We start from the raw sequence: 21,236 nt of genomic DNA, 5'->3' as shown, positions 1-21,236 counted from the left end.
AGCTGCCTACAGTACAGTGCTGCTCTGTTTGTCAACCTAAAACAGCTCGCTGGTATTGTGAACTCCTTTGAGTGCATTGTGGGTCAGGGCACTGCAATGGAGAGCACACATAGAGAAGGTGTTGATAATGCTGTTGTCACCAATGACACAATTAAACACTGGTCTGTATCCCCACCTGGTGGACTATACATGTTACACATCATGAAGTCTACCTGGGAACCTCAGACAGAGCGAACACACACACACACACACACACACACACACACACACACACACAATCCAAGGACTTGTTCATTAGGGCACACAGTAAAGGCAAATTAAAACTGTTTCTTATTGGAAAAGACCCTGTTTCACACAGTTTTGGAGCAGTTCCTTTGGTTTCAAGCCTACTGAAGATGAATCAGTTATAGCCATATGAAACGGACATCTGACTGTGCTGATTGGCTGTGAGGGAGATCGTGCTGGTGGGTAGAAGGGTTCTTACCGTAGTGGCTGTGTAGAGGGTCTGGCCCACCTCTATGACAGCCGGGGCAGTGGTCTGGGTGTCTGCCACCATGGGACTGATCTATGGGGAGGGAGGAGAACAATGGTCACAACAGTGTGAAACATTTGGAATACAAACACCACATGTATGCAATGCATTATGGATGCATTTATAGGAATATGAATTTTACATGTCTGAATCAAATGTGAAGTCAGTGAGAAGATGATTGTGTTTATCCATGTGTTGTTATGTCTGTGTTGCCCTCTGACCTCTATAGCCCCAGACTGGGCGGAGTGGAGGTGTGGTCCTCGAGGGTAGATGTCTGTCAGGTGAGGAGGGGGGTCGGGGCTGACCCGCTGGCTGTGTCTGCTCAGGACCTCACGGTAGTCAAAAGAATCAAAGTTGGTCTTCCACATTAAAACCTGGGGGCGGTAGGTAGCCTCGCGGTTAAGAGCGTTGGAAGGTCGTTGAGCCGAAAGGTCGCTGGTTTTCTAATCCCCAAGCAGACTAGGTTAAAAATCTGCCGATGTGCCCTTGAGCAAGGAACTTAACCCTGATTGTTCCTGTAAATGGCTCTGCTAAATGACAAATGTAAATGTTGATAGATGTGAGCCATTAGGGCAGGAAACCAGCTCATCATTGCAAATAAGTAGATTTTTTATTTAACTAAATCAGTTAAGAACAAATTCTTATTCACAATGACAGCCTACCCCGGCCAAACCTTCCCCTAACCCGGACGATGGGAGAATATGATAGTAGATCTCTGTATACTCCGGACAGACTACCTTCATTTTTCCAATAAGAAGACTGATCAGATTTAGATTATGCAGAAAAATATTTTGCTGGTGTTCCCTACTGAGCTATCTGCTTCCCTTCATACCATGAACACAGTTAGTCCACCCACCTGAGCATCACAACCCCCTGAGGCAAAGAAGTCTCCTCCCCTGGAGAAGGCCACAGCCAGGACAGGACCCTAGGAGTCAAAACAACTAGAACACTTCAAATCAGACACTACAACATCAGATAAGACTAGAGACCATGACAGCTCCTTGCTTCAGATGTTCAGATCATAGAATTTTAATTACTAATAATAATATAGCAATTCTATTTCTATAGTTCAGATGGGTATGTCTATAGAAATGTGTGTGATCATACACACATCCTCAGGTTCTGGGCTAATAAAGAATGCCAGTAAAGAACAGGAAGACTTGCACACCGTATACGTTCCCAATTCACTGCTTTACTGACTATATTTCCAAAGCGGATCTTTGTCAGGTCGAGTGCTCACAGCCCCCCTCACATGACCATTACACACACACAACACATGGTGGGTGTGGAAACAATTCACTTTAATTAAATCACTGATGCACATAAAGGATTGGTCATCAAGAATTATCTTTGGCATCATTCCGTGTTCCACAGAAGACGTGGTATACTGGAACAAGTGTATTTGTGGTCTATGCTATATAGGAAAAACTAAATGAGCTCTGAAAACATGGATAGCAAAACAAGGAGTAAAATCAGGACTAGAGGTCGACCAATTATGATTTTTCAACGCCCCCCAAAAAAAGCTGATACGGATTAATCGGACGATTTATTTTTATATATATATATATTTTTTATTTGTAATAATGACAATTACAACAATACTGAATGAACAATGAACAATTATTTTAACTTAATATAATATATCAATAAAATCTATTTAGTCTCAAATAAATAATGAAACATGTTCAATTTGGTTTAAATAATGCAAAAACAAAGTGTTGGAGAAGAAAGTAAAAGTGCAATATGTGCCATGTAAAAAAGCTAATGTTTAAGTTCCTTGCTCAGAACATGAGAACATATGAAAGCTGGTGGTTCCTTTAAACATGAGTCTTCAATATTCCCAGGTAAGAAGTTTCAGGTTGTCGTAATTATAGGACTTTCTCTCTATACCATTTGTATTTCATATACCTTTCACTATTGGATGTTCTAATAGGTACTTTAGTATTGCCAGTGTAACAGTATAGCTTCCGTCCCTCTCCTCGCTCCTACCTGGGCTCGAACCAGGAACACATCGGCTACACCAGCCTAATCGCGGGAGATGATAGGCTTGAAGTCATAAACAGCGCAATGCTTGAAGCACAGCGAAGAGCTGCTGTCTAACCCAGTAAAGTTCTGTTTGAATGAATGCTTACGAGCTGCTGCCTACCACCGCTCAGCCAGACTACTCTATCAAATCATAGACTTAATTATAATAGCACAGAAATACAAGCCTTAGGTGATTAATATGTTCAAATCCGGAAACTATAATTTTGAAAATAAAATATTTATTCTTTCAGTGAAATACAGAACCGTTCCGTATTTTATCTAACGGGTGGCATCCCTAAGTCTAAATATTCTTGTTACATTGCACAACCTTCAATGTTATGTCATAATTATGTAAAATTCTGGCAAATTAGTTCGCAAACAAGCCAGGCAGCCCAAACTGTTGCATATACCCTGACTCTGTTGCACAGAATGCAAGAGAAGAGACACAATTTCCCTAGTTTAATATCGCTTGCGAACATGAATTTCTTTTAACTAAATATGCAGGTTTAAAAATATATACTTCTGTGTATTGATTTTAAGAAAGGCATTGATGTTTATGGTTAGGTATATTCGTGCAAAGATTGTGCTTTTTTTGCAAATGAGCTTTTGTTAAATCACCCTTTTTGCGAAGTAGGCTGTGATTCAATGATAAATTAATAGGCACCGCATCAATTACATGCAACGCAAGACAAGCTAGATAAACTAGTAATATCGTCAACCATGTGTAGTTTACTTGTGATTATGTTAAGATTGATTGTTTGTTATAAGATAAGTTTAATGCTAGCTAGCACCTTACCTTGGCTCCTTACTGCACTCGCATAACAGGTAGTCAGCCTGCCACGCAGTCTCCTCGTGGAGTGCAATCGGCCATGATCGGTGTCCAAAAATGCAGATTACCGATGGTTATGAAAACTTGAAATCGGCCATTCCGATTAATCGGTTGACCTCTAATCAGGACTCTTAATTAGAGAAAGCCTGTGCATAATCATGGAGGCTCATCACAATATCAGCTCTCAGAGCAGTACACTGGTATCGAGCTTCCAGAGTAATCTAGTTTTTTTGGTGGGGGGGGTTTAACTGTTGCCTTGGTTTAAACTTGGACCCATATGACCATATGTACCTGTGTGATTAATTATAGATTGACTATGTGCAAAAGTGAATTGCATTGTTTCCACACCCAACAAGCGTCATGTGCGTAATGGTCATGTGAGGTCAAAAGCGTATATTTGGGGATGTGAGCACGCAGTCTGTTTGACCTGATGAAGATCCGTTTCGGATCGAAACGTAGTGACTAAAGAGGTGAATTGGGAGCATAAACAGTGTACGGGCCTTCTTGTTCTTTTCAGATGGGCGTGTCCACATACTGTAGCATAAAGAACAGCCTTAGCGTGGTCCTAAGTGTGGCCTAAGCATTACCTTGTGTCCGTGGAGGGTGTAGATGAGGCGTCCCTCCAGCAGGTCCAGGATCTTCACTGTGCTGTCACTGGAGCCACTGATCATATAGTTTCCAGACGGGTGGAAGGAAAAGCAATTGATCCCTGCACTGTGGACTGATACCAAAAACAGAGGTTTGTGTGTGCAGACATTGAACCTGGCCTCTCTAATACAGGAAGATTGGTTGCCAGGTGTGTTTCTAGTAAAGTACACTCTAAAATAGAAAAATGTTGGGCAACCAGGCTGTCATTCAGTAGAATTCTTAAGCCTTTAAAAGCTTGTTACCTTGGTAATGCTGGAGCAGTTTGTTTGTCCGTATGTCCCAGATCTTCAGCGTGTTGTCTACTCCTGAGGATGCTATGCAGGTGCCACTGGTGTTGAAGTCTACAAATGTTGCTGATCTAGGAAGGTGGAGGGAATAGGCTACTACTTAAAGGTGTCAACCATGTTAGGTGGTTCCAAATATAAAATGCAATACAACAGCACCACCAAGTGGTCATGTAGAAAACCCTTAAAAGTGGTTAGACTCCCCTCCCCCCGATAGACAGTCATGTTACATCAGCATAAACTGACTTTATTTTATTACAAAAGCCAAATAAAACAATAACAGGTTTAGCACAGCCTTCAAATATATAAAATAAGTATATTTCTTACCCTCCATACTCTGTGAAGCAGTTGATGCACTGTTTGGTGGCGGTGTCCCACAGTCGCACTGTGCGGTCGTCACCACAGGAGGCAATTAGACGGCCGTCAGGAGAAAACCTGAATGACAAAACAGTTATAGCGCAGACAGACCAACACAATCTCCATCAGTTGTGATGGAGGAGAAAAAATGATGTCGAATCAGTTACATTTCGGGATATTATTTGAGGGTATATCATATAGTTTGACAATATTGCAATATTAATTTTGCGCTAGTTGGCTGTACCTGCAACAAAACTCGCAGTATTTGTCCTTCATAGCTTGTTCACCATCTTCTTAAATAAAGAACCAATATGTTTTCAGCACTTTTAGTACCATGACTGAGTATCATGACTAGTTCTCATGGTTCTCTGTTGTCCCACTGCAGGAAACATATGGTGAGCAACATTTTTGGAATATGGAAAATGTCCAATCTGTTTCCCCCTTTAGGGACTGCAGGGTTCAAATCCCAGTGTGGCCGCATCACTTACAAAGTTACATACATAAACTTTCTGGAAGAGATCTTCCCCTTTCAAGCCGATTTGATACACATCTAGACGCATGGGGCTCCGATACCATAAGTTTTCAGTTTGAAACTATTCCTTGTGATTAGAGGAACAAATCGATGCAGATCTGTCCAAGCTCACCTGTGTGTGTGTGTGTGTGTGTGTGTGTGTGTGTGTGTGTGTGTGTGTATATATATATATTATATTTATCTATATGGTGTATGTAGGCACCTAAGCAGAGCCATAAAGGAAACTGGGCAGCAAACCACCCCATTAAAAGTTAGTGGAGGGGGGGGGGGGGCAATGTTTGCTTTTTGTCTCTCACTCAACATCAACAGAACAAAGGAGATGATCATGGACTTCAGGAAACAGCAGAGGGAGCACCCCCCCATCCACATCGACGGGAAAGCAGCGGAGATGATGTAAAGTTAAGTTCCTCAGCTTACACCTCACAGACAATCTGAAATGGTCCACCCACACAGACAGTGTAGTGAAGAAGGCACAGGAGCGCCTCTTCAACCTCAGGAGGATGAAGAAATGTGGCTTGTCATCAAAAACCCTCAAACCTTTACAGATGCACAATTGAGAGCATCCTGTCAGGCTGCATCACCGCCTGGTATGGCAACTGCACCGCCCATAAACGCAGGGCTCTCCAGAGGGTGGTGCGGTCTGCACAACGCATCACCGGGGGCAAACTACCTGCCCTCTAGGACACATATCACACCCAATGTCACAGGAAGGCCAAACAGATCATCAAGGACAACAACCACCCGAGCCACTGCCAGTGCACCCTGATACAATCCAAAAGGCGAGGTCAGCACAGGTGCATCAAAGCTGGGACAAAGAGATTGAAAAACAGCTTCTATCTCAAGGCCATCAGACTGTTAAACAGCCATCACTAAACACAGAGAGCCTGCTAAAAACGCCTCAGTGAACTGAAAATTTATAACGTTTGAGCCGATTTTCTGACCAATGAATGCTACATTTAGGTCAGTATGGGGTCCCGCAGACCGATGCATATCGATGAATCGTTATAGCCCTACTTTATTGTGTAAACCAACCACAAACACATACAGACAGTTGTTGGTTCAGTACCTGGCGCAGCGGACCCAGTTGGTGTGCTGGTTGAGTGAGTAGACAAAACGTTGTCTGTGGACACTCCACACCTTGACAGACTTGTCGTCTGACGCAGTCACTAGCCTCTGGCCGTCGTGAGAAAAGCTGACACTGCGTACTGTAGCCGTGTGGGCTTTGAACACCATCGACTCTCCTTTACTGAAAAACACACAAGAAAGAAAGAGAAGTGCTCAGAGAGGGAAATATGGGTAACAAACATCTAAAAGCAATACACTAAGGTGAATTTAGTAGGTAATGTTCAATGCTGTGCGAGGAGACATTAAAGTTAGGTAGGCACTAGCTACAGAATACAATATCTCAGGTTGTTCAAATGTCAATGAAGTTGGCTAGTCTAGGTACTAGCTAAAGGTTGTTGCGATCTTAATGACAACTGTCAGAGACTGCATGAAAGTGGCATCTAAAGCCAGGTGTGGGTGTGGTCCTCTGTTGCTCAGTTGGTAGAACATGGCTCTTGCAACACCAGGATATTGAGTTCGATCCCCGGGATATCAGGTGCTTCTCTCTCCACTCACATGCTGGGCGTCCACAGCCGTACAGTCTTGTCCTGGGATGCAGAGACGACCAGATCTCCTGCAGGGGAGAACTGGACCCCTGTGATGATATCTTTGTGTCCAAAAAAACGGAACGCCCTGGCCTTAGGGTTCAGATTCCAAATCATCAGGGTCTTATCTGCAGACCCTGAGGCTGAGAGGAACATGGATGGAAACACAATGAACATGAGATGAGAATGAATTATATATATTTCCAGATAGTTAAGACTAGCCTGGTCCCAGCTCTGTTTCTGTTCTTGCCAACTCATCCTATTTCACAAAACAAAGCATCCTTCACTCATGCTGCCAAACATACCCTTGTAAAACTGACCATCCTACCAATCCTCGACTTTGGCAATGTCATTTACAAAATAGCCTCCAATACCCTACTCAACAAATTGGATGCAGTCTATCACAGTGCAATCCATTTTGTCACCAAAGCCCCATATACTACCCACCATTGCGACCTGTACGCTCTCGTTGGCTGGTCCTCGCTTCATACTCGTCGCCAAACCCACTGGCTCCATGTCATCTACAAGACCCTGCTAGGTAAAGTCCCCCCTTATCTCAGCTCGCTGGTCACCATTGCATCTCCCACCTGTAGCACACGCTCCAGCAGGTATATCTCTCTAGTCACCCCCAAAACCAATTATTTCTTTGGCCGCCTCTCCTTCCAGTTCTCTGCTGCCAATGACTGGAACAAACTACAAAAATCTCTGAAACTGGAAACACTTATCTCCCTCACTAGCTTTAAGCACCAACTGTCAGAGCAGCTCACAGATTACTGCACCTGTACATAGCCCACCTATAATTTAGCCCAAACAACTACCTCTTTCCCTACTGTAATTTATTTATTTTGCTCCTTTGCACCCCCATTATTTTTATTTCTACTTTGCACATTCTCCCATTGCAAATCTACCATTCCAGTGTTTTACTTGCTATATTGTATCTACTTTGCCACCATAGCCTTTTTGCCTTTACCTCCCTTATCTCACCTCATTTGCTCACATCGTATATAGACTTGTTTATACTGTATTATTGACTGTATGTTTGTTTTACTCCATGTGTAACTCTGTGTCGTTGTATGTGTCGAACTGCTTTGCTTTATCTTGGCCAGGTCGCAATTGTAAATGAGAACTTGTTCTCAACTTGCCTACCTGGTTAAATAAAGGTGAAATAAAAAAATAAAAAATAAATAAATTGTGAAGCCAAACATGACAATTCAATAAGGAGCTGGTAAGGGAGCAGAAACAGACTGGTTAGTAGGCTAAGTAAAGACATGATGCAATAGGGATTTGTGGTGTGTTGTGGATCTATACCCAGCTGTTTGTGTTTGGAATTGAAGTCTGCACAGGTGACAGCATCTTTGTGGCCCTTGAAGTGTCGCTCGAGGGTGGGGTCCTCCTGCAATGACAGAGTTCACCACAGGGTCAGGTATGGCTGGCATGCCAAAGTTGCCAAGTATGAGAAAACATTGAATGCCATACTATACCACTAAAATTGTGTTAGCTAAATGTACTAGTTAGGTTGAGTTAGGTTGCATGCTTTAGGTTTAAGGAAACTACTTCGAATGCGACTTGACTTTAATTAGTTATGCATTACAGACAATCAGTATTTTTTCGAAATGGTAGCCCAATTAATTAGCTACTGCAAGTAACTTTGAGTAATTTCTAATTAAAGCTCTGGATAAACTCGGCTGATGACATGCCAATACTGCCTATCCAACAACCAAGATAAGATACTAGACAGCTAGTTAAATCCTATTAGCTAACTACCTTTCAGATAACTAGCTAGCATGCTTATCGGAAGGGCAGTCAAGCTTTAGTTAGCTCGCGCCACCGATATAATACCAAAGTAAACAGCACACTTACCATAACTGATGCCATTTAATACATTGATTACGATAATCCTTACATTTGCGGTGCATTTGATTTTTGAAAGATTAGCTGGGAAAGTTGGTGCATCCAACTCATGACTTCCATCTGTCTGCCAGTCAAAGTGAAAAACATAGTGCACGCCCAATTCCTCAGACTTTGCTAGTCGAGCGCCGATACGCTAATCAGCCAACTTTTATCAACATACAAACACGACTTTGGCTCATGCAGTTAACCTTAATCAATTCCACAGAAGCCTTGGTTAAATCAGCTAAATATGAGTGAAGTTGTTGTTAGTTAATTGCTACTAGCAACCACTGAGCTGTAATAAGAACTAGCAACTCTGTATTTAGGAGAGACATGCCGCACATTTGCTAGAGCAACAGCCGCGAGAAAAAAGAAACAACCAGGGAGGAGTTAAGCGTATTCTGCTGCTACGCAACTACATCAAACTGTGGAACGGTAGAAACCGACATCGTTAAAACAGCGTCATTGATTGGTCAATGGTTGCTCTCGGCTCAATCAGCGCCAAGTTTGTTAAACTTGGAACTTTGGGTTTGGTTTTTCTCTATTCCGTTTGAAAATATGTCGACAAAGAGCAGTATCGGCAACACGGAGGTAAATATAGCTAGCTATAGTTTTTTAGCGAGTTGTACATGTAACAGCCCAGGTTGGTGGGTGGCAATGGTGCTGTTAGCTATCAAGGCATTGCCAAGCCAACAGTGTTTCTGTTGAGCAGTAACGTTAACCCCTTCTGCTGTTTGTAACGATATTAGCTAGTTAAATTAGTTGATTGAGGAAAACGTTACGTAACTATTTTAGCCATCATAGCTAGCTAACGTTAGATCTTCGGTCATCAAATTAGCTAACTACTGTAGCTAGCTAACGTTAGCACGTTATGCTTCCAAAACGTGTCTTTTTAATGAGCTCATGTTAGCTAATTTCCTGGGTTGACTTGACAGACACCTTTCATAAACATGGAAGGGTATGACCACGGATAAAACAAGGAATATTTGGTATGACTATGACAGAACAGTTCAGCTGCTGAAAGGGCTGCTTTGTCCAGTGGGAGACATTGCTAACTAGAGTTAGCTAGGCCTTTATGTAGGCTCACTGGAGAAATCCTATCTCAATGGGTAATGTAATGTGCTTAATGTTTTCAACAGCTTGGTAAAAAAGGAAGTAGCTACCATGACAACACAGCAAATCACAAATGTTTGTGTATTCCCCATCTCACAGTACATGAAAAGGAGAATACCTCAGAACCCCAAATATCAACATGTGAGGACAAGGCTTGACACAGGTATTATTCCACAACACAGGTTATTCAAGTGTTCTTGCATTGGCTACCAGTGCCAAAGGACTCAGAGATGCATCATATTTATTGACATTTATCAGTAGATCGTATTGATGTATACATAATCTTTGCTTATCTTCAATGTTGTGAAACCTGTTGTCATTTGAAAGGATGCAGCCTGACGAAGTATGTGGAGAGGCTGGAGGAGATAAAGAAAAGTAAGTTACATTTCATTACAGACTTTTGAGATTGGGTCAGGGCGGTTAAGAAATCTTAACTTCCGAGTGGTGCAGCGGTCTAAGGCACTGCATCGCAGTACTAGATACGTCACCCTGGTTCGATCCTGGGTTGTATCACAACCGGCCATGATCGGGAGTGCCATAGGGCGGCGCATAATTGGCCCAGCGTTGTCCGAGTTAGGGGAGGGTTTGGCCGGGGTAGGCCGCCATTGTAAATAAGAATTTGTTCTTAACTGACTTGCCTAGTTAAATAAAATTAAAATGTACAATTAAAAGGGAGTTGAATGGCGACAAGTGTGGGCGGACTGGAGTTCCAACTACATCGAGCCGCTGTCAGTCGATACTTGTAAACATTTAAAATCTTACCGTGTTCCTATGTTTGTCCTGAGTAAAGTCGGGCCTTTCTTTGTTTCTGGAAATCCATACTTTTTTATCACAAGTTTTGGTGCCATATTAGAGCAACGAATATGTTGAAACAGGCGATGGTTGTATTTCACAAAAGTTTTCCAAGAAAGGCCCGACTTTACACAAAACAAACATAGGTATGTAAGTGTTTAAGATTTTACAAGTATCGACTGACAGCTACTCGATGTAGTCAGAACTCCAGTCCGCCCACACTCTTCGCCATTCAACTCCCCACTGGGCAAAATCTGTTTGTTTCCATGTAATTTCAACAAAAAAATTAAATGTCATGATGTTGAATCAACATGGAAACTGATTTGGATTTGCAAAAAGTAATCAACGTAAGGGTCTTTTTAACAGCCAACTTTTAACCTAAATCCAATGACATGGTGAATGAAATGTTTTGTTAATTTTACGTTTAATTCAAGTTAGTTGACAACTCAATCAAATGTTAATCAAAACAAGACATTGAAATTATTTCTTTGTCCGGTGGGTCTCTTGAGAGGTGAGATTTCTCAACAAGGCGCAGGGGGCCTCATTAGGCTTGTATTGGCTGAAATCTACAACATGACTGTCACAATTGTTTTTTAGCTCCAGTTCAATATTGCCAAACAGGTGTACCTGCATTTTGTCCCTATATAAAAGGAGCAGTGGACAGTGTGGACAGGTGTTTTACTTCATGCACTTTCATGGGTAACCCGGAGAATTTTTATTTTATTTTACCTTTATTTAACCAGGCAAGTCAGTTAAGAACAAATTCTTATTTTCAATGACGGCCTGGGAACAGTGGGTTAACTGCCTGTTCAGGGGCAGAACGACAGATTTGTACCTTGTCAGCTCGGGGGTTTGAACTCGCAACCTTCCGGTTATTAGTCCAACGCTCTAACCACTAGGCTACCCTGCCGCCATGTCCTGCTGATATTTTACAACCTGGTGACTGGGGATATCTGAGAGAATAAGCACTTTGTCTGTTGTGGCCATTTTGTTTCTGGCTTTTCTGATTTCTCAGGGATAAGCAACACTGATTCCTTCATTCGGCAGTGGGTGATTGTGTTGTTCACAATAATTTATCTGTCAGGGCTGATGTAGGAGGTATTAGGCTACATTGTGCGGGTGCCAACAGAGACAGAGGATGGTGTGATAGTCAGGTCACACTTTGGCCAATGCCAATGTTAAAAGAGGGCTGAGCAGCCAGTATTGAGCACAGGTGTCTTACCATCTCCCCCAGAGCTGTAATGTTATGGAGATGGACACAATGGAGTTGAGATTTAGTGATATGTTGGGACAAGGGGAGGATGAGCAAAGGGTTGACATGCATGACCCAGGTGAGATATACTGGTGAGGGGCCTGAGATTGACTTGGTACTTGTAGGATAGTTGTAAGAGAACATCCTCAGGGTTTCTCCATGTCTTTTGCTCTCATTTGAGAGAAACTGAAAATGTATTTGATTAGATTACAGGTACAGAAAGGATGAACTCTTCAAAAGGCTTAAAGTTACAACATTTGCACAGTTGGTGAGTGAAACATTATTACGTCAGTGATGGCCAAGACATGTTTTTTATTCTCAGTTACATCTGCTTTTTTGTTTTCATGGAAGTAGCCTACATGTTATTCAATCACTTTATCTCATAATGTTTTTAAATCAGGTAATTCAGGTAGCATCGGTTTCAGACCTGAATGAAAGTGTGAGTGATGGAGAAACACCAAGGCTGGAAGGTAAGAATATTTTTGGGGGGACAAATAGGGCGCTATTGATGTTTTGTACCATTATCGATTTGATCTGGAGCCCCAGTTTCCATTTTAAATTAACTGAGAATTCTCATTCTCTCTGAGTCAAATCAAAATGTTCTTCGTAAATAATAGGTGTAGACTAACAGTGAAATGCTTAATGATGTGTCCTTTTTCAACAATGCAGAGTTAAATATATAAAATGGAAATAGTGACATGAGGAGTAAATACACAGTGAATAATGAATAACATGGCTATATACAGGGAGTACTACTACCAAGTCAATGTGCAAGGGTACGAGGTAATTGAGGTAGCTATGCGCATATGGGTAGGGTTAAAATGACTAGGCATATGGGTAGGGTTAAAATGACTAGGCATATGGGTAGGGTTAAAATGACTAGGCATATGGGTAGGGTTAAAATGACTAGGCATATGGGTAGGGTTAAAATGACTAGGCATATATGTAGGGTTAAAATGACTAGGCATATGGGTAGGGTTAAAATGACTAGGCATATGGGTAGGGTTAAAATGACTAGGCATATGGGTAGGGTTAAAATGACTAGGCATATGGGTAGGGTTAAAATGACTAGGCATATGGGTAGGGTTAAAATGACTAGGCATATGGGTAGGGTTAAAATGACTAGGCAACAGGATAAATAATAGACCGTAGTAGCAGCGGGTAACCATTTTGATTAGCTCTTTAGCAGTCTGGTTTAGCAGTCTGGTTTAGCAGTCTTATTTGGGGATAGAAGCTGTTCGGGGTCCTTTGGGTTCCAGACTTGGTGCACTGGTACCGCTTGCCATGCGGTAGCAGAGAGAACAGTCTGTGACTGGAGTCTTTGACAATTTTTAGGACCTTCCTGCAGTTGCCTTCAACGTTGATTTGAATGAACATTGAGGCAGTACTGTAACTGTACAGCAACATCACTATGCTTTATTTCCACCTGAAGCCGACATGGAGCGTCTGTCTGAGCAGACCAACGGTTCCCCCCTGCCTACGCCCACACCTGCTCAGTTTTTCGACAACAACAATGACGCAGGGGACGCTGGCTACTCCCCCAGGTCGACACTTCAAAGGTAACTCCCAGCACCCCACTTTGAACAGCATCACACACACACACCAGGATTTTCCCTACCAACGACACACCTGTTCTCAATGACTTCCACTGATGTGTACTCTCACTCAAAGCCCACATACATAACCACAACCCCAGGCACAGCTGTATCCCTCTCAGCATTCAACCCACACATCTATCTGAATATCCCAGCAGAGTTCTCTCCCCCTCGACAACCCTCCTACCCCTTCATTGTGTACGATATTTGATAGCAGCTTTTTCCCTAGGGTCCAAGCTCCATTGCCCTCTCACTAGAACAGAAGGTTGTAACTCTATCGCCTCCCTAAAACCATGGCATTAGATCACCTTCACTGGCAAGCTAAACCTCCACAGCCTGACTAAAGTGACAGAGCTGGGATTGTACAGAATACTGTAACTGATGATTGCAATGTCACAGACATTATAGAATGAAAATTATGTCATTCACAATATACTCTCAATATTTTGAGTTGGAATGTTTGGTGTTTTTTCACATACAGAAAGTGTCCCTGACCAGTGTATACCCTGTCACTTTTGACTCTCACTACAGTGTAATAAGCGGGGTGGGAGAGCTGGATCTGGATAAGAACGGTCAGAAGACAGTGACTCTGACAACCGTGTCCAGCCCTCGGCTTCCAGATGGACCCTACCCAGACTGTCCCTACCTGCTGCTGGACGTCAGGGACAGAGAGCAGTACGACCAGTGCCACATCATCAGCGGTAGGGGGACCATAGAAATCTAATTCCAGGCATAGAATGAATAGATTTCAGACACTAAATATAATTTATGGAATTCTGAGCCTTACCCCACCAGGGGCTTTGTAAATGCATAGTATATCTGAAATGGAAATGATATCCATCATCAGGATTGCTATTTCATGATATCATCTTTTAGAATTGAGATTATATTGGCCAGAACTTTGTAACCAGAGTTCAAATGGTGGCAGTAGTTATGAAACTTATAGGACAGGATATTAACTGTTTGTCCTTGATGCTATTGTTTTAGGAGGCTTTTCACTCCAATGTAATACTGTACGTATTTGTGACATCTCACGTTTTTTTTCCCTCAGCATACAGTTTCCCCATCGCAACCCTCTCAAGAACAATGAATCCCTATACCAAGGAGGTGCTGGATTATGTATCCTTCCACCAAAACAAATAACTGTATTATTATTTCATAACTCGCATTACCAGGCAATCTGAAATGGGCCAAAACACACTAGTAAAATATCCATATACTGTACATGTTTGAATATCCATTTGTTTGCTTCACTGTTGTACTGTGATCCCATTAATCTTGACTTGATGTAGAAAAATGTTTCTGGTAAGATCATCATCGTATATGATGAGGATGAGAGGATAGCTGCCCAGGCAGCCACTGCCATGTGTGAACGGGGCTTCCAGAACCTCTTCATGCTATCTGGAGGTCAGTTGGTGTTGTATTGTGGGCAAGTAATAGCTCAAGTGGAAGCTTTGGAATCAGTGCAATGTCACACTCCACTGCCCCCCAGGCCTGAAGGTGATTGCGCAGAAGTTTCCAGAGGGGATGACAACAGGCACCATCCCGGCATCGTGCCTCCCGTCTCCCAAGGTGACAGCGGGCAGAAGGCGCTATACCCACAGACAGGTTTTCATGCCAGCCGATAGGAAGTGGAGGTTCACCTCAGACGACATGGCCAACATCCAGGCACACTTGGAGGAGATGCTCGTTCCCTCGGACACCAACAGTAAGACACATTTAACAGCTAACAGGCTCACAGAAAAGACCGTTAAGACTCCAACGGGAAGGCTATGCCAACAGCTAACTGACTCCAACAGGAAAGCATCACTCCCTGATCTGTTGCTTTGGGTAGTAACAACAACCTACCAGTAGATGGTGATAACATGTAGAAAAAGCAAACAGCTGGGATGGACTTTTGGTAGCCCCCCTCCCACACACACACACACCTTGTGCAACATTTTAGTGGCCCCCCTCTTGATGGTGAATAGAAATATACAATTTAAACATAATTTCCTGCAATTCTACACGTTTTGCCATGTAATATGGTATATGAATGACCATGACTAACAAAATCAACAGGGGGCCCCTGAGGGCAGGGCACTGCCCTGCGTTTAGATAGTCTAGTCAGCTAACTACCAATCTAAAAATTGGCTAATTTAGTGACTGTCAGTGATTGACATAACAAGAAAAACTGCTGTATGATGCACAAACACATTCCAAAATTGCACCTGGTCTATTCTACTATTCCTAAGCGACCGCTTATGCCTGGAGCCAACTGGGTGTTTGTTCCAGCCCTAAACACCCCATTAGCTCAAAGGGTTGGCCACCCTTGACAATGACGTAGAGAATAATTTCCTGAAAGCATGTTACTTTTTAGAGATGTGACTGTCTTTGTGTGTGCGTTTTTCTAGGCCGGTTCAGCAGCCGCATGTCCACCAGCAGTGCCCAGTCCAAAGCATCCAGCGCTCGGAGTCTACACACTTCCTCTTTAGCCGGCTCTGAAACCGCCAGATCCCAGAGCAGCCGACCGTGGAAATAACCCTTAACCCAAATAAAGTCTTATTTCACTACCACCCCCCATGTGCCCCTCTGTGAAAGGGCCACCAACCAAACCCCCCCCTCCCCCAGGAATACCCAACTGTTGTCCTCAATTGGTGTGTTGATTTTGAATTTGTTGCACAATGAATATAAAAAAATGTCATCAGTGATCGTAAGATGATAATTTATGTATTTGCCTTGCACTCAATTATCATAAACTCGCAGATGTTGCTTTCCTAAAAATGACTTCAGTTCGCGCTCTGGCTGTCTCTGTGTGTGTGATGCCTGTCATTGATAAAAACCAGTCAGCCATTGATCGTGTCCATCTCCATCAACCCTCATTAACTTAAGGTCATTTCACTTGGTAGCAGGGTACTAAAATTATATCCCATATGCTTTGTTGTACATTACAAATAACCAGAGGTGATGATTGTTGTTTGAGGGCATTCTCTATTTTAAGAGGTGAAATGTAATATTTTTTATGTGATATTTTCTAAGGGGAACTTCCTCCTGGAATATTGTGATATAATATGAAGTGAGATGCTCAGAAGCGCTACATGTTTGTGTCTGTTCTCATAAGATTTGGTGATGTCATGCAGCCTATGATGAAACATCATCATGGTGGAGTAGGGCATTATGGGATGGTAGTCATGGTTATCCCGAGGAGAACATCTTGATACGTCCGATAAATGTGAAACAGTATTTGTGCTTTGAGGTTGTGAACTTTGTTGTATTTTCTTTGTCAGCGATTTTTGAGGTGAAGATAAATTGCAGGGTCTTGTGCATTTACTGTAAAACGTGGTCTTTTGAGGAGTACAATACCTTTGAGGCTGACGTCTGGCCTGTTTGTGTATATCAGATGCAAGACAACTGTCGTTTCTACTCCTGACAATGAACTGTCAGTCATTACGCTCCATCCATTAAACTGGTTGGTCTCAGTTTAGTTTTTGTATATTAAATAAAACGCACAATGTATATTCTGATGTCATTCTGGTCATTTTGTTGAGCATTTTACTGACGTGGTTTCTAGTGCACTCTTGTGGACTGGATGGTATCATCAGCTTGAGCTAGATACTGTATATCTACAACAGTACAGACAAACATAACTTTGTTTTACACAGGCATTCACATGACCGTATCAAAGAGAGATATACAATTGGTTAATCTGGAATGTATACTGTAGTTGTCATGGTGACCCCTCTAGTTGGTGTTGTCCTTGGTGTGCTCCATGATGGCCATCAGAGCCAGCCAAGCCTCCTTGGCAGTAGGGATGATCTGATTGGCTGGCAGGATGAAACCATAGCGACCGGTGTCTCTCAGCTCAAAGGTGTAGGAGTACTTGATGCCCTGGTTGTAGGACCAGTCAATACTGATGCCACTGGCTCGGTCTAGTGGAAGATAAGCACATGATTTGTATACGTTGTGGCTGCATTGAGCCTAAGATGTAAGATGCCTTTCATGTATTTTCAGTGACTTAGTGAAAGTGAGTGGCCCGTCACTTACATATGGTGGTCATGACGCTGCCGTATCTGAAGGAGGTTCCGTACAGGCTAGCCAGGCCAGTGATGGCCTTCCTAGCCAGGTCGTGCTGTGGGTGAAATGGAAAATAACATCAAGAGACCTGTACAGCTTTTGACAATTTATTTTCGATGGCAAAACGTTTCCTTTTTGTGTACATTTAAATTGACCTGTCAAAGGCCTTAAGCAAAACCAGTTGTACCCTGTTTGATTATATAAAAGTGCATTATTAGCTCACATACAGATGACTGAGACATGGCTAAGGGCCAAGGGAAGGCAGGAAGCCTGTCTCTGCCAGACTCACCAGTTCTCTCTGGTCGTTGCAAGTGGTTGCAGTGTAGCCGTAGGGGTACATGAGCCTCTGGGAGTAGCTGTGGATGTCGATGAAGGCCTTCAGGTTGCCATGAGACTTGACAAAGTCCATGATGGACTTGACCTCAGACTCTGAGTGAGCCTTGGGCCCGCGGTAAGTCTGATCGCAGGGGTTACCGCTAGAGCCAGCGGCTAGGGAAAAAGAGTGGAATACAACCAACATCAGGCCAGGGACAGTCCAATCACAACATTGACACACTTCCTTTAAACTGTAAGTCACCATAGGGGAGGAGATCATTTTCTCAACAACAAAAAAACAATGTATTTAAGCCTGACAATTAAATAAGGCAGAATCCTGGGGATCCCAAGGAGTGCACATTTAGTTTTTTGGCCCTTACACTACACAGCTGTTTCAGATAATCAAAGCTTGATGACGAGTTGATCATTTGAATCAGTTGTGTTTTGCTAGGTCAAAAAACTAAATGTACACCCCTTGGGCTCCCCAGGACCGGGTTTGGGGAAAGGCTGTCGTAAGGCAACCTGTATCGTGGACAATTTATGCAATTTTAAACAATGTGTCGAGCATCATTCAAGAAGCCGATAGAAGACATAGCTTACTTCCAAAACCAGCATCCCAGTTCCTGTTGAGGTCAGTTCCATCACAAGAAGAGCCAGGGTTTGGCTTCCTGGTCTTACGCCACATACGGTTCTGTGGAACAGAAAAGGTCAACATATTCAATGGTTTGGTAAGTATCCATGCGCATTCACTCTGACACAATGAACTCACAGTTTTGTGGCTGTAGTTGTAGCCATCTGGGTTGGTCACAATCTCCAGGAAGATATCCATGTTGTCCAGAATGGCAGTGAGTGGGGCGTCATGTCCGTAGTCAGTCACAATCTGGTGGTCATTGAAACAGAAATATCTATGCACATTATCATACTGAACAGAGAATACCTGGGCTCAAGGGGGCCAATTCAGCAACCTGTGGGTGTAGGAATGTCCCAGTGGGTATTCAGAACCGGAATTTCCTGTGATGGGTATAAAGAGACTTAACTCCCTTCATGAGCCCTAGGGTTGGATTCCTCTACATGAGTCACAAGCCAAACTCCAGTTTGCTTTTAAGCATAGCAAATATACTGTAATGACCCCCTAGCCTTCATAACACATTTTTTTCCAAGGGCCCTATAGCCTTCATTACACTATAATTGCTATTCTTAGCAGAAAACAGGAGTTTGCTTTGTGACTCATGAGCATGTGGGGGAATCCAACCCAGGGGCTCTGACTGGAAAGAATGAGACTAGAAGTTGATCACCTTCTTGGCGAACCAGGTGCCACTAGCCTGAGTGATCCATTCTCTGGAGTGGATTCCAGTGTTAATCCAGATGCCACGACGGTTGGTGCCACCAGTGCTAAACTATATGAGAGAGAAGGGGAGCATTAACTTTATCAGGTGCAAAGAAAATCCATGATAATGTTCAAACACCAAAAAAGTATTGAAAAACGATGACTTACTTTGAGCACATTCAGAGGGCGGCCCTCATAGCTCTGACCAATCACGATCTTGCTGACCAGTTTGGGGTTCTCAGCCACCAGCATGTCCTGAAAACTGTAGATCTGGAGAGAGAGAGAAATCATCTTTAATTTGAACCAAATAGCTCTGAGGACTGAAGTTTTAAAACAGGGCTGATATTATTGTTATAACAGTGTTATGCCAGACGTTATAATAGCTGATAAGCAAGAACAGGTGGTCTTGGCTGTGTGATTGGGTACTAACCTCATCCCCGTTGTGGTAGTTGGTGTAGTTGTAGTCATCTGTGGTTCTGGGCTCAGTGGCACGTGCAGCACTCAGCCTCTGCTCCTTCTCCTCGTCCAACATAACCTGAGAGACAAGGGGCAAAAGGTTTCATACTGCTGATCACTCTCCTTGGTTCATTCAACGATGATTAGATTTCAGGGGGATAACTTTGGTGGCACCACAGTCTGTCCACTTATTACCTTAAGAATAACAATGACTTTAGAGAGGCAGATGAGCTCTCTTTCCTCCCCAGATGAGAAAGGTGTCCTACTTCACCTGTAGGTCCTTGATCATGACGGAGTACGGGATGTCTTCAGTCTCCAGGAAGGCCTTGACGGTCTGTAGGCTGGTGAAGGGAACTCTGATGTCCACAGGAGTGGAGAGGTCAATGGGCTCCATCCACACATCCAGCTGGGACAGAAGAGAGGGGAGTGGAGTGAAGGAGAGAGGAGAGAGAGGAAGGAGAGAGGATGCAGGAGAGAAGGAAGGAGAGAGGATGGAGGAGAAAGGAGAGAGAAGGGAGGAAAGAGGATGGAGGAGAGAGGAGAGAGAAGGGAGGAGGAGAGAGGAGAGGTAAGGGAGGAGAGAGGAGAGAGGTAGGAGGAAAGGAACATGCAGATGAAAATAGAAAATGGACTGGTTGTACAGTTTGAGGGGTTCTGTTCTGATCATTCTACACTTGATTGTTTTTATTTGATACTTGATATTTGATTACTTGATATTTGATACTTGATTGTATTTATCAGAAGTACGTGATTCACATTATCTCATAGGATGATCACTGTTATCATTCCCAACCTGGAGATGTTCCATCTCAGCCATGTCCTTCAGGAGAGAGTGCTGGAACTCATCCTTCCCAGTGATACGAAGCACCTGGTGCCTTTAAAGATATTACAACAACGATGTTATCATCCCTAATAATTAGAATTAAGAGACGGGGAATCTTATTAAAAAAAGGGTGTTTTAATCCATTTATGACAGTCAACAAATCATATGTCATTACCCTTTGCTCAGCTACCACTGCTGTTCACAACAAGTTGAAATCACTTAATCAGTCAATCAATCAGTCAATCAATCAAATGTATTTGTAAAGCCCTTTTTTACATCAGCAGTTGTCACAAAGTGCTTTCTTTTCAGTACTGTTTGATGATCACTCACCCCTCAAAGGTCTCCTTGCCGATAACGGCCACAGACAGTGCAACCAAGACGAGCAGCACCTTCATCGTACCTAATACAGTAGAGCCACACACCCTGCCCAGCACTTTTTTACCTTGGTTTGTAAGTTGATGTTATCTTCAGGTGTTTTGTCGTTTTCCACAACGACTCTGATGTAACACTGATGGTATGTATTTGTGGAGCAGATTCTCAGAAGTTTGATGAAAATGGACCAGATTGTCTAGTTCTTATCCTCCCATTCCATTTACTTAGTTCGCCTGTGTTTGTATCCCTACACTGTAAAAGCTATGCCCCCAAGGGTCGCCGCAACCTTTTTTGAGAACTGAGTCAGAGAGTCTATTTGAGCATATACTGTATACTCACATGAAGAAGAAAGGAGATGAGGAATAAGTCAACAAAGACTGTGTTTACACAGA

At 43.0% G+C, this 21,236-nt stretch overlaps 3 protein-coding genes across 4 annotated transcripts in view; 1 reads left to right on the top strand and 2 right to left on the bottom strand.

Moving 5' to 3' along the window:
* Positions 1 to 9,175, bottom strand: part of poc1b (POC1 centriolar protein B) — a 58,646-nt gene extending 49,471 nt beyond the window's left edge. Inside the window, exons 1-10 of the mRNA XM_021576649.3 lie at positions 8,717 to 9,175; positions 8,165 to 8,249; positions 6,828 to 6,999; positions 6,274 to 6,453; positions 4,646 to 4,753; positions 4,277 to 4,392; positions 3,974 to 4,107; positions 1,389 to 1,457; positions 754 to 906; positions 485 to 565 (exon numbers count right to left, since the gene is read on the bottom strand). Of these exons, the coding sequence (XP_021432324.2) occupies positions 485 to 565; positions 754 to 906; positions 1,389 to 1,457; positions 3,974 to 4,107; positions 4,277 to 4,392; positions 4,646 to 4,753; positions 6,274 to 6,453; positions 6,828 to 6,999; positions 8,165 to 8,249; positions 8,717 to 8,731 (1,113 nt within the window). The 5' untranslated portion in view covers positions 8,732 to 9,175. The remainder of the gene's footprint in view (positions 1 to 484; positions 566 to 753; positions 907 to 1,388; positions 1,458 to 3,973; positions 4,108 to 4,276; positions 4,393 to 4,645; positions 4,754 to 6,273; positions 6,454 to 6,827; positions 7,000 to 8,164; positions 8,250 to 8,716) is intronic.
* Positions 9,176 to 9,189: 14 nt separating this feature from the next.
* Positions 9,190 to 16,995, top strand: cep41 (centrosomal protein 41). The gene is made up of 11 exons (XM_021580291.3): positions 9,190 to 9,337; positions 9,959 to 10,022; positions 10,187 to 10,234; positions 12,110 to 12,171; positions 12,304 to 12,373; positions 13,336 to 13,462; positions 14,030 to 14,199; positions 14,550 to 14,617; positions 14,791 to 14,905; positions 14,991 to 15,206; positions 15,892 to 16,995. Exons 1-11 carry the CDS (start codon positions 9,305 to 9,307, stop codon positions 16,017 to 16,019), a joined length of 1,101 nt encoding a protein of 366 aa, XP_021435966.2. The 5' UTR covers positions 9,190 to 9,304; the 3' UTR covers positions 16,020 to 16,995.
* Positions 16,996 to 17,015: 20 nt separating this feature from the next.
* LOC110499537 (carboxypeptidase A1) lies at positions 17,016 to 21,047 on the bottom strand. 2 transcript variants are annotated; one of them, XM_090212320.1, is made up of 11 exons: positions 20,915 to 21,047; positions 20,443 to 20,524; positions 19,921 to 20,055; positions 19,624 to 19,728; positions 19,362 to 19,463; positions 19,162 to 19,263; positions 18,636 to 18,746; positions 18,467 to 18,557; positions 17,841 to 18,040; positions 17,522 to 17,606; positions 17,016 to 17,406 (listed from the first exon to the last, which is right to left on the bottom strand). In XM_090212320.1, exons 2-11 carry the CDS (start codon positions 20,464 to 20,466, stop codon positions 17,219 to 17,221), a joined length of 1,143 nt encoding a protein of 380 aa, XP_090068446.1. In that variant the 5' UTR covers positions 20,467 to 20,524; positions 20,915 to 21,047; the 3' UTR covers positions 17,016 to 17,218. The 2 variants fall into 2 exon arrangements, with proteins under 2 accessions (XP_090068446.1, XP_021432350.1); XM_021576675.3 differs by having other exon boundaries at positions 20,803 to 21,002.
* Positions 21,048 to 21,236: the final 189 nt, after the last annotated feature.

The sequence above is a fragment of the Oncorhynchus mykiss genome, chromosome 2 (assembly GCF_057628025.1).
Source record: "Oncorhynchus mykiss isolate SJ-2025 chromosome 2, ASM5762802v1, whole genome shotgun sequence".
Taxonomy (NCBI): domain Eukaryota; kingdom Metazoa; phylum Chordata; class Actinopteri; order Salmoniformes; family Salmonidae; genus Oncorhynchus; species Oncorhynchus mykiss.
Note: the sequence above shows the minus strand (reverse complement) of the source record. Positions and strands in the feature narration are given on the sequence as shown.

Excerpts from the sequence above, each read along its gene's own strand:
- cep41 (XM_021580291.3), top strand. The coding sequence starts at position 9,305 with ATGTCGACAAAGAGCAGTATCGGCAACACGGAG. Across the intron at positions 9,338-9,958 it reads GCAGTATCGGCAACACGGAG|TACATGAAAAGGAGAATACC; the intron begins GTAAATATAGCT and ends CCCATCTCACAG. Across the intron at positions 14,906-14,990 it reads CCTCTTCATGCTATCTGGAG|GCCTGAAGGTGATTGCGCAG; the intron begins GTCAGTTGGTGT and ends ACTGCCCCCCAG.
- LOC110499537 (XM_021576675.3), bottom strand. The coding sequence starts at position 20,867 with ATGAAGGTGCTGCTCGTCTTGGTTGCACTGTCTGTGGCCGTTATCGGC. Across the intron at positions 20,525-20,802 it reads GGCAAGGAGACCTTTGAGGG|GCACCAGGTGCTTCGTATCA; the intron begins GTGAGTGATCAT and ends ATATCTTTAAAG. Across the intron at positions 18,041-18,466 it reads CTGGGATGCTGGTTTTGGAA|CCGCTGGCTCTAGCGGTAAC; the intron begins GTAAGCTATGTC and ends CTTTTTCCCTAG.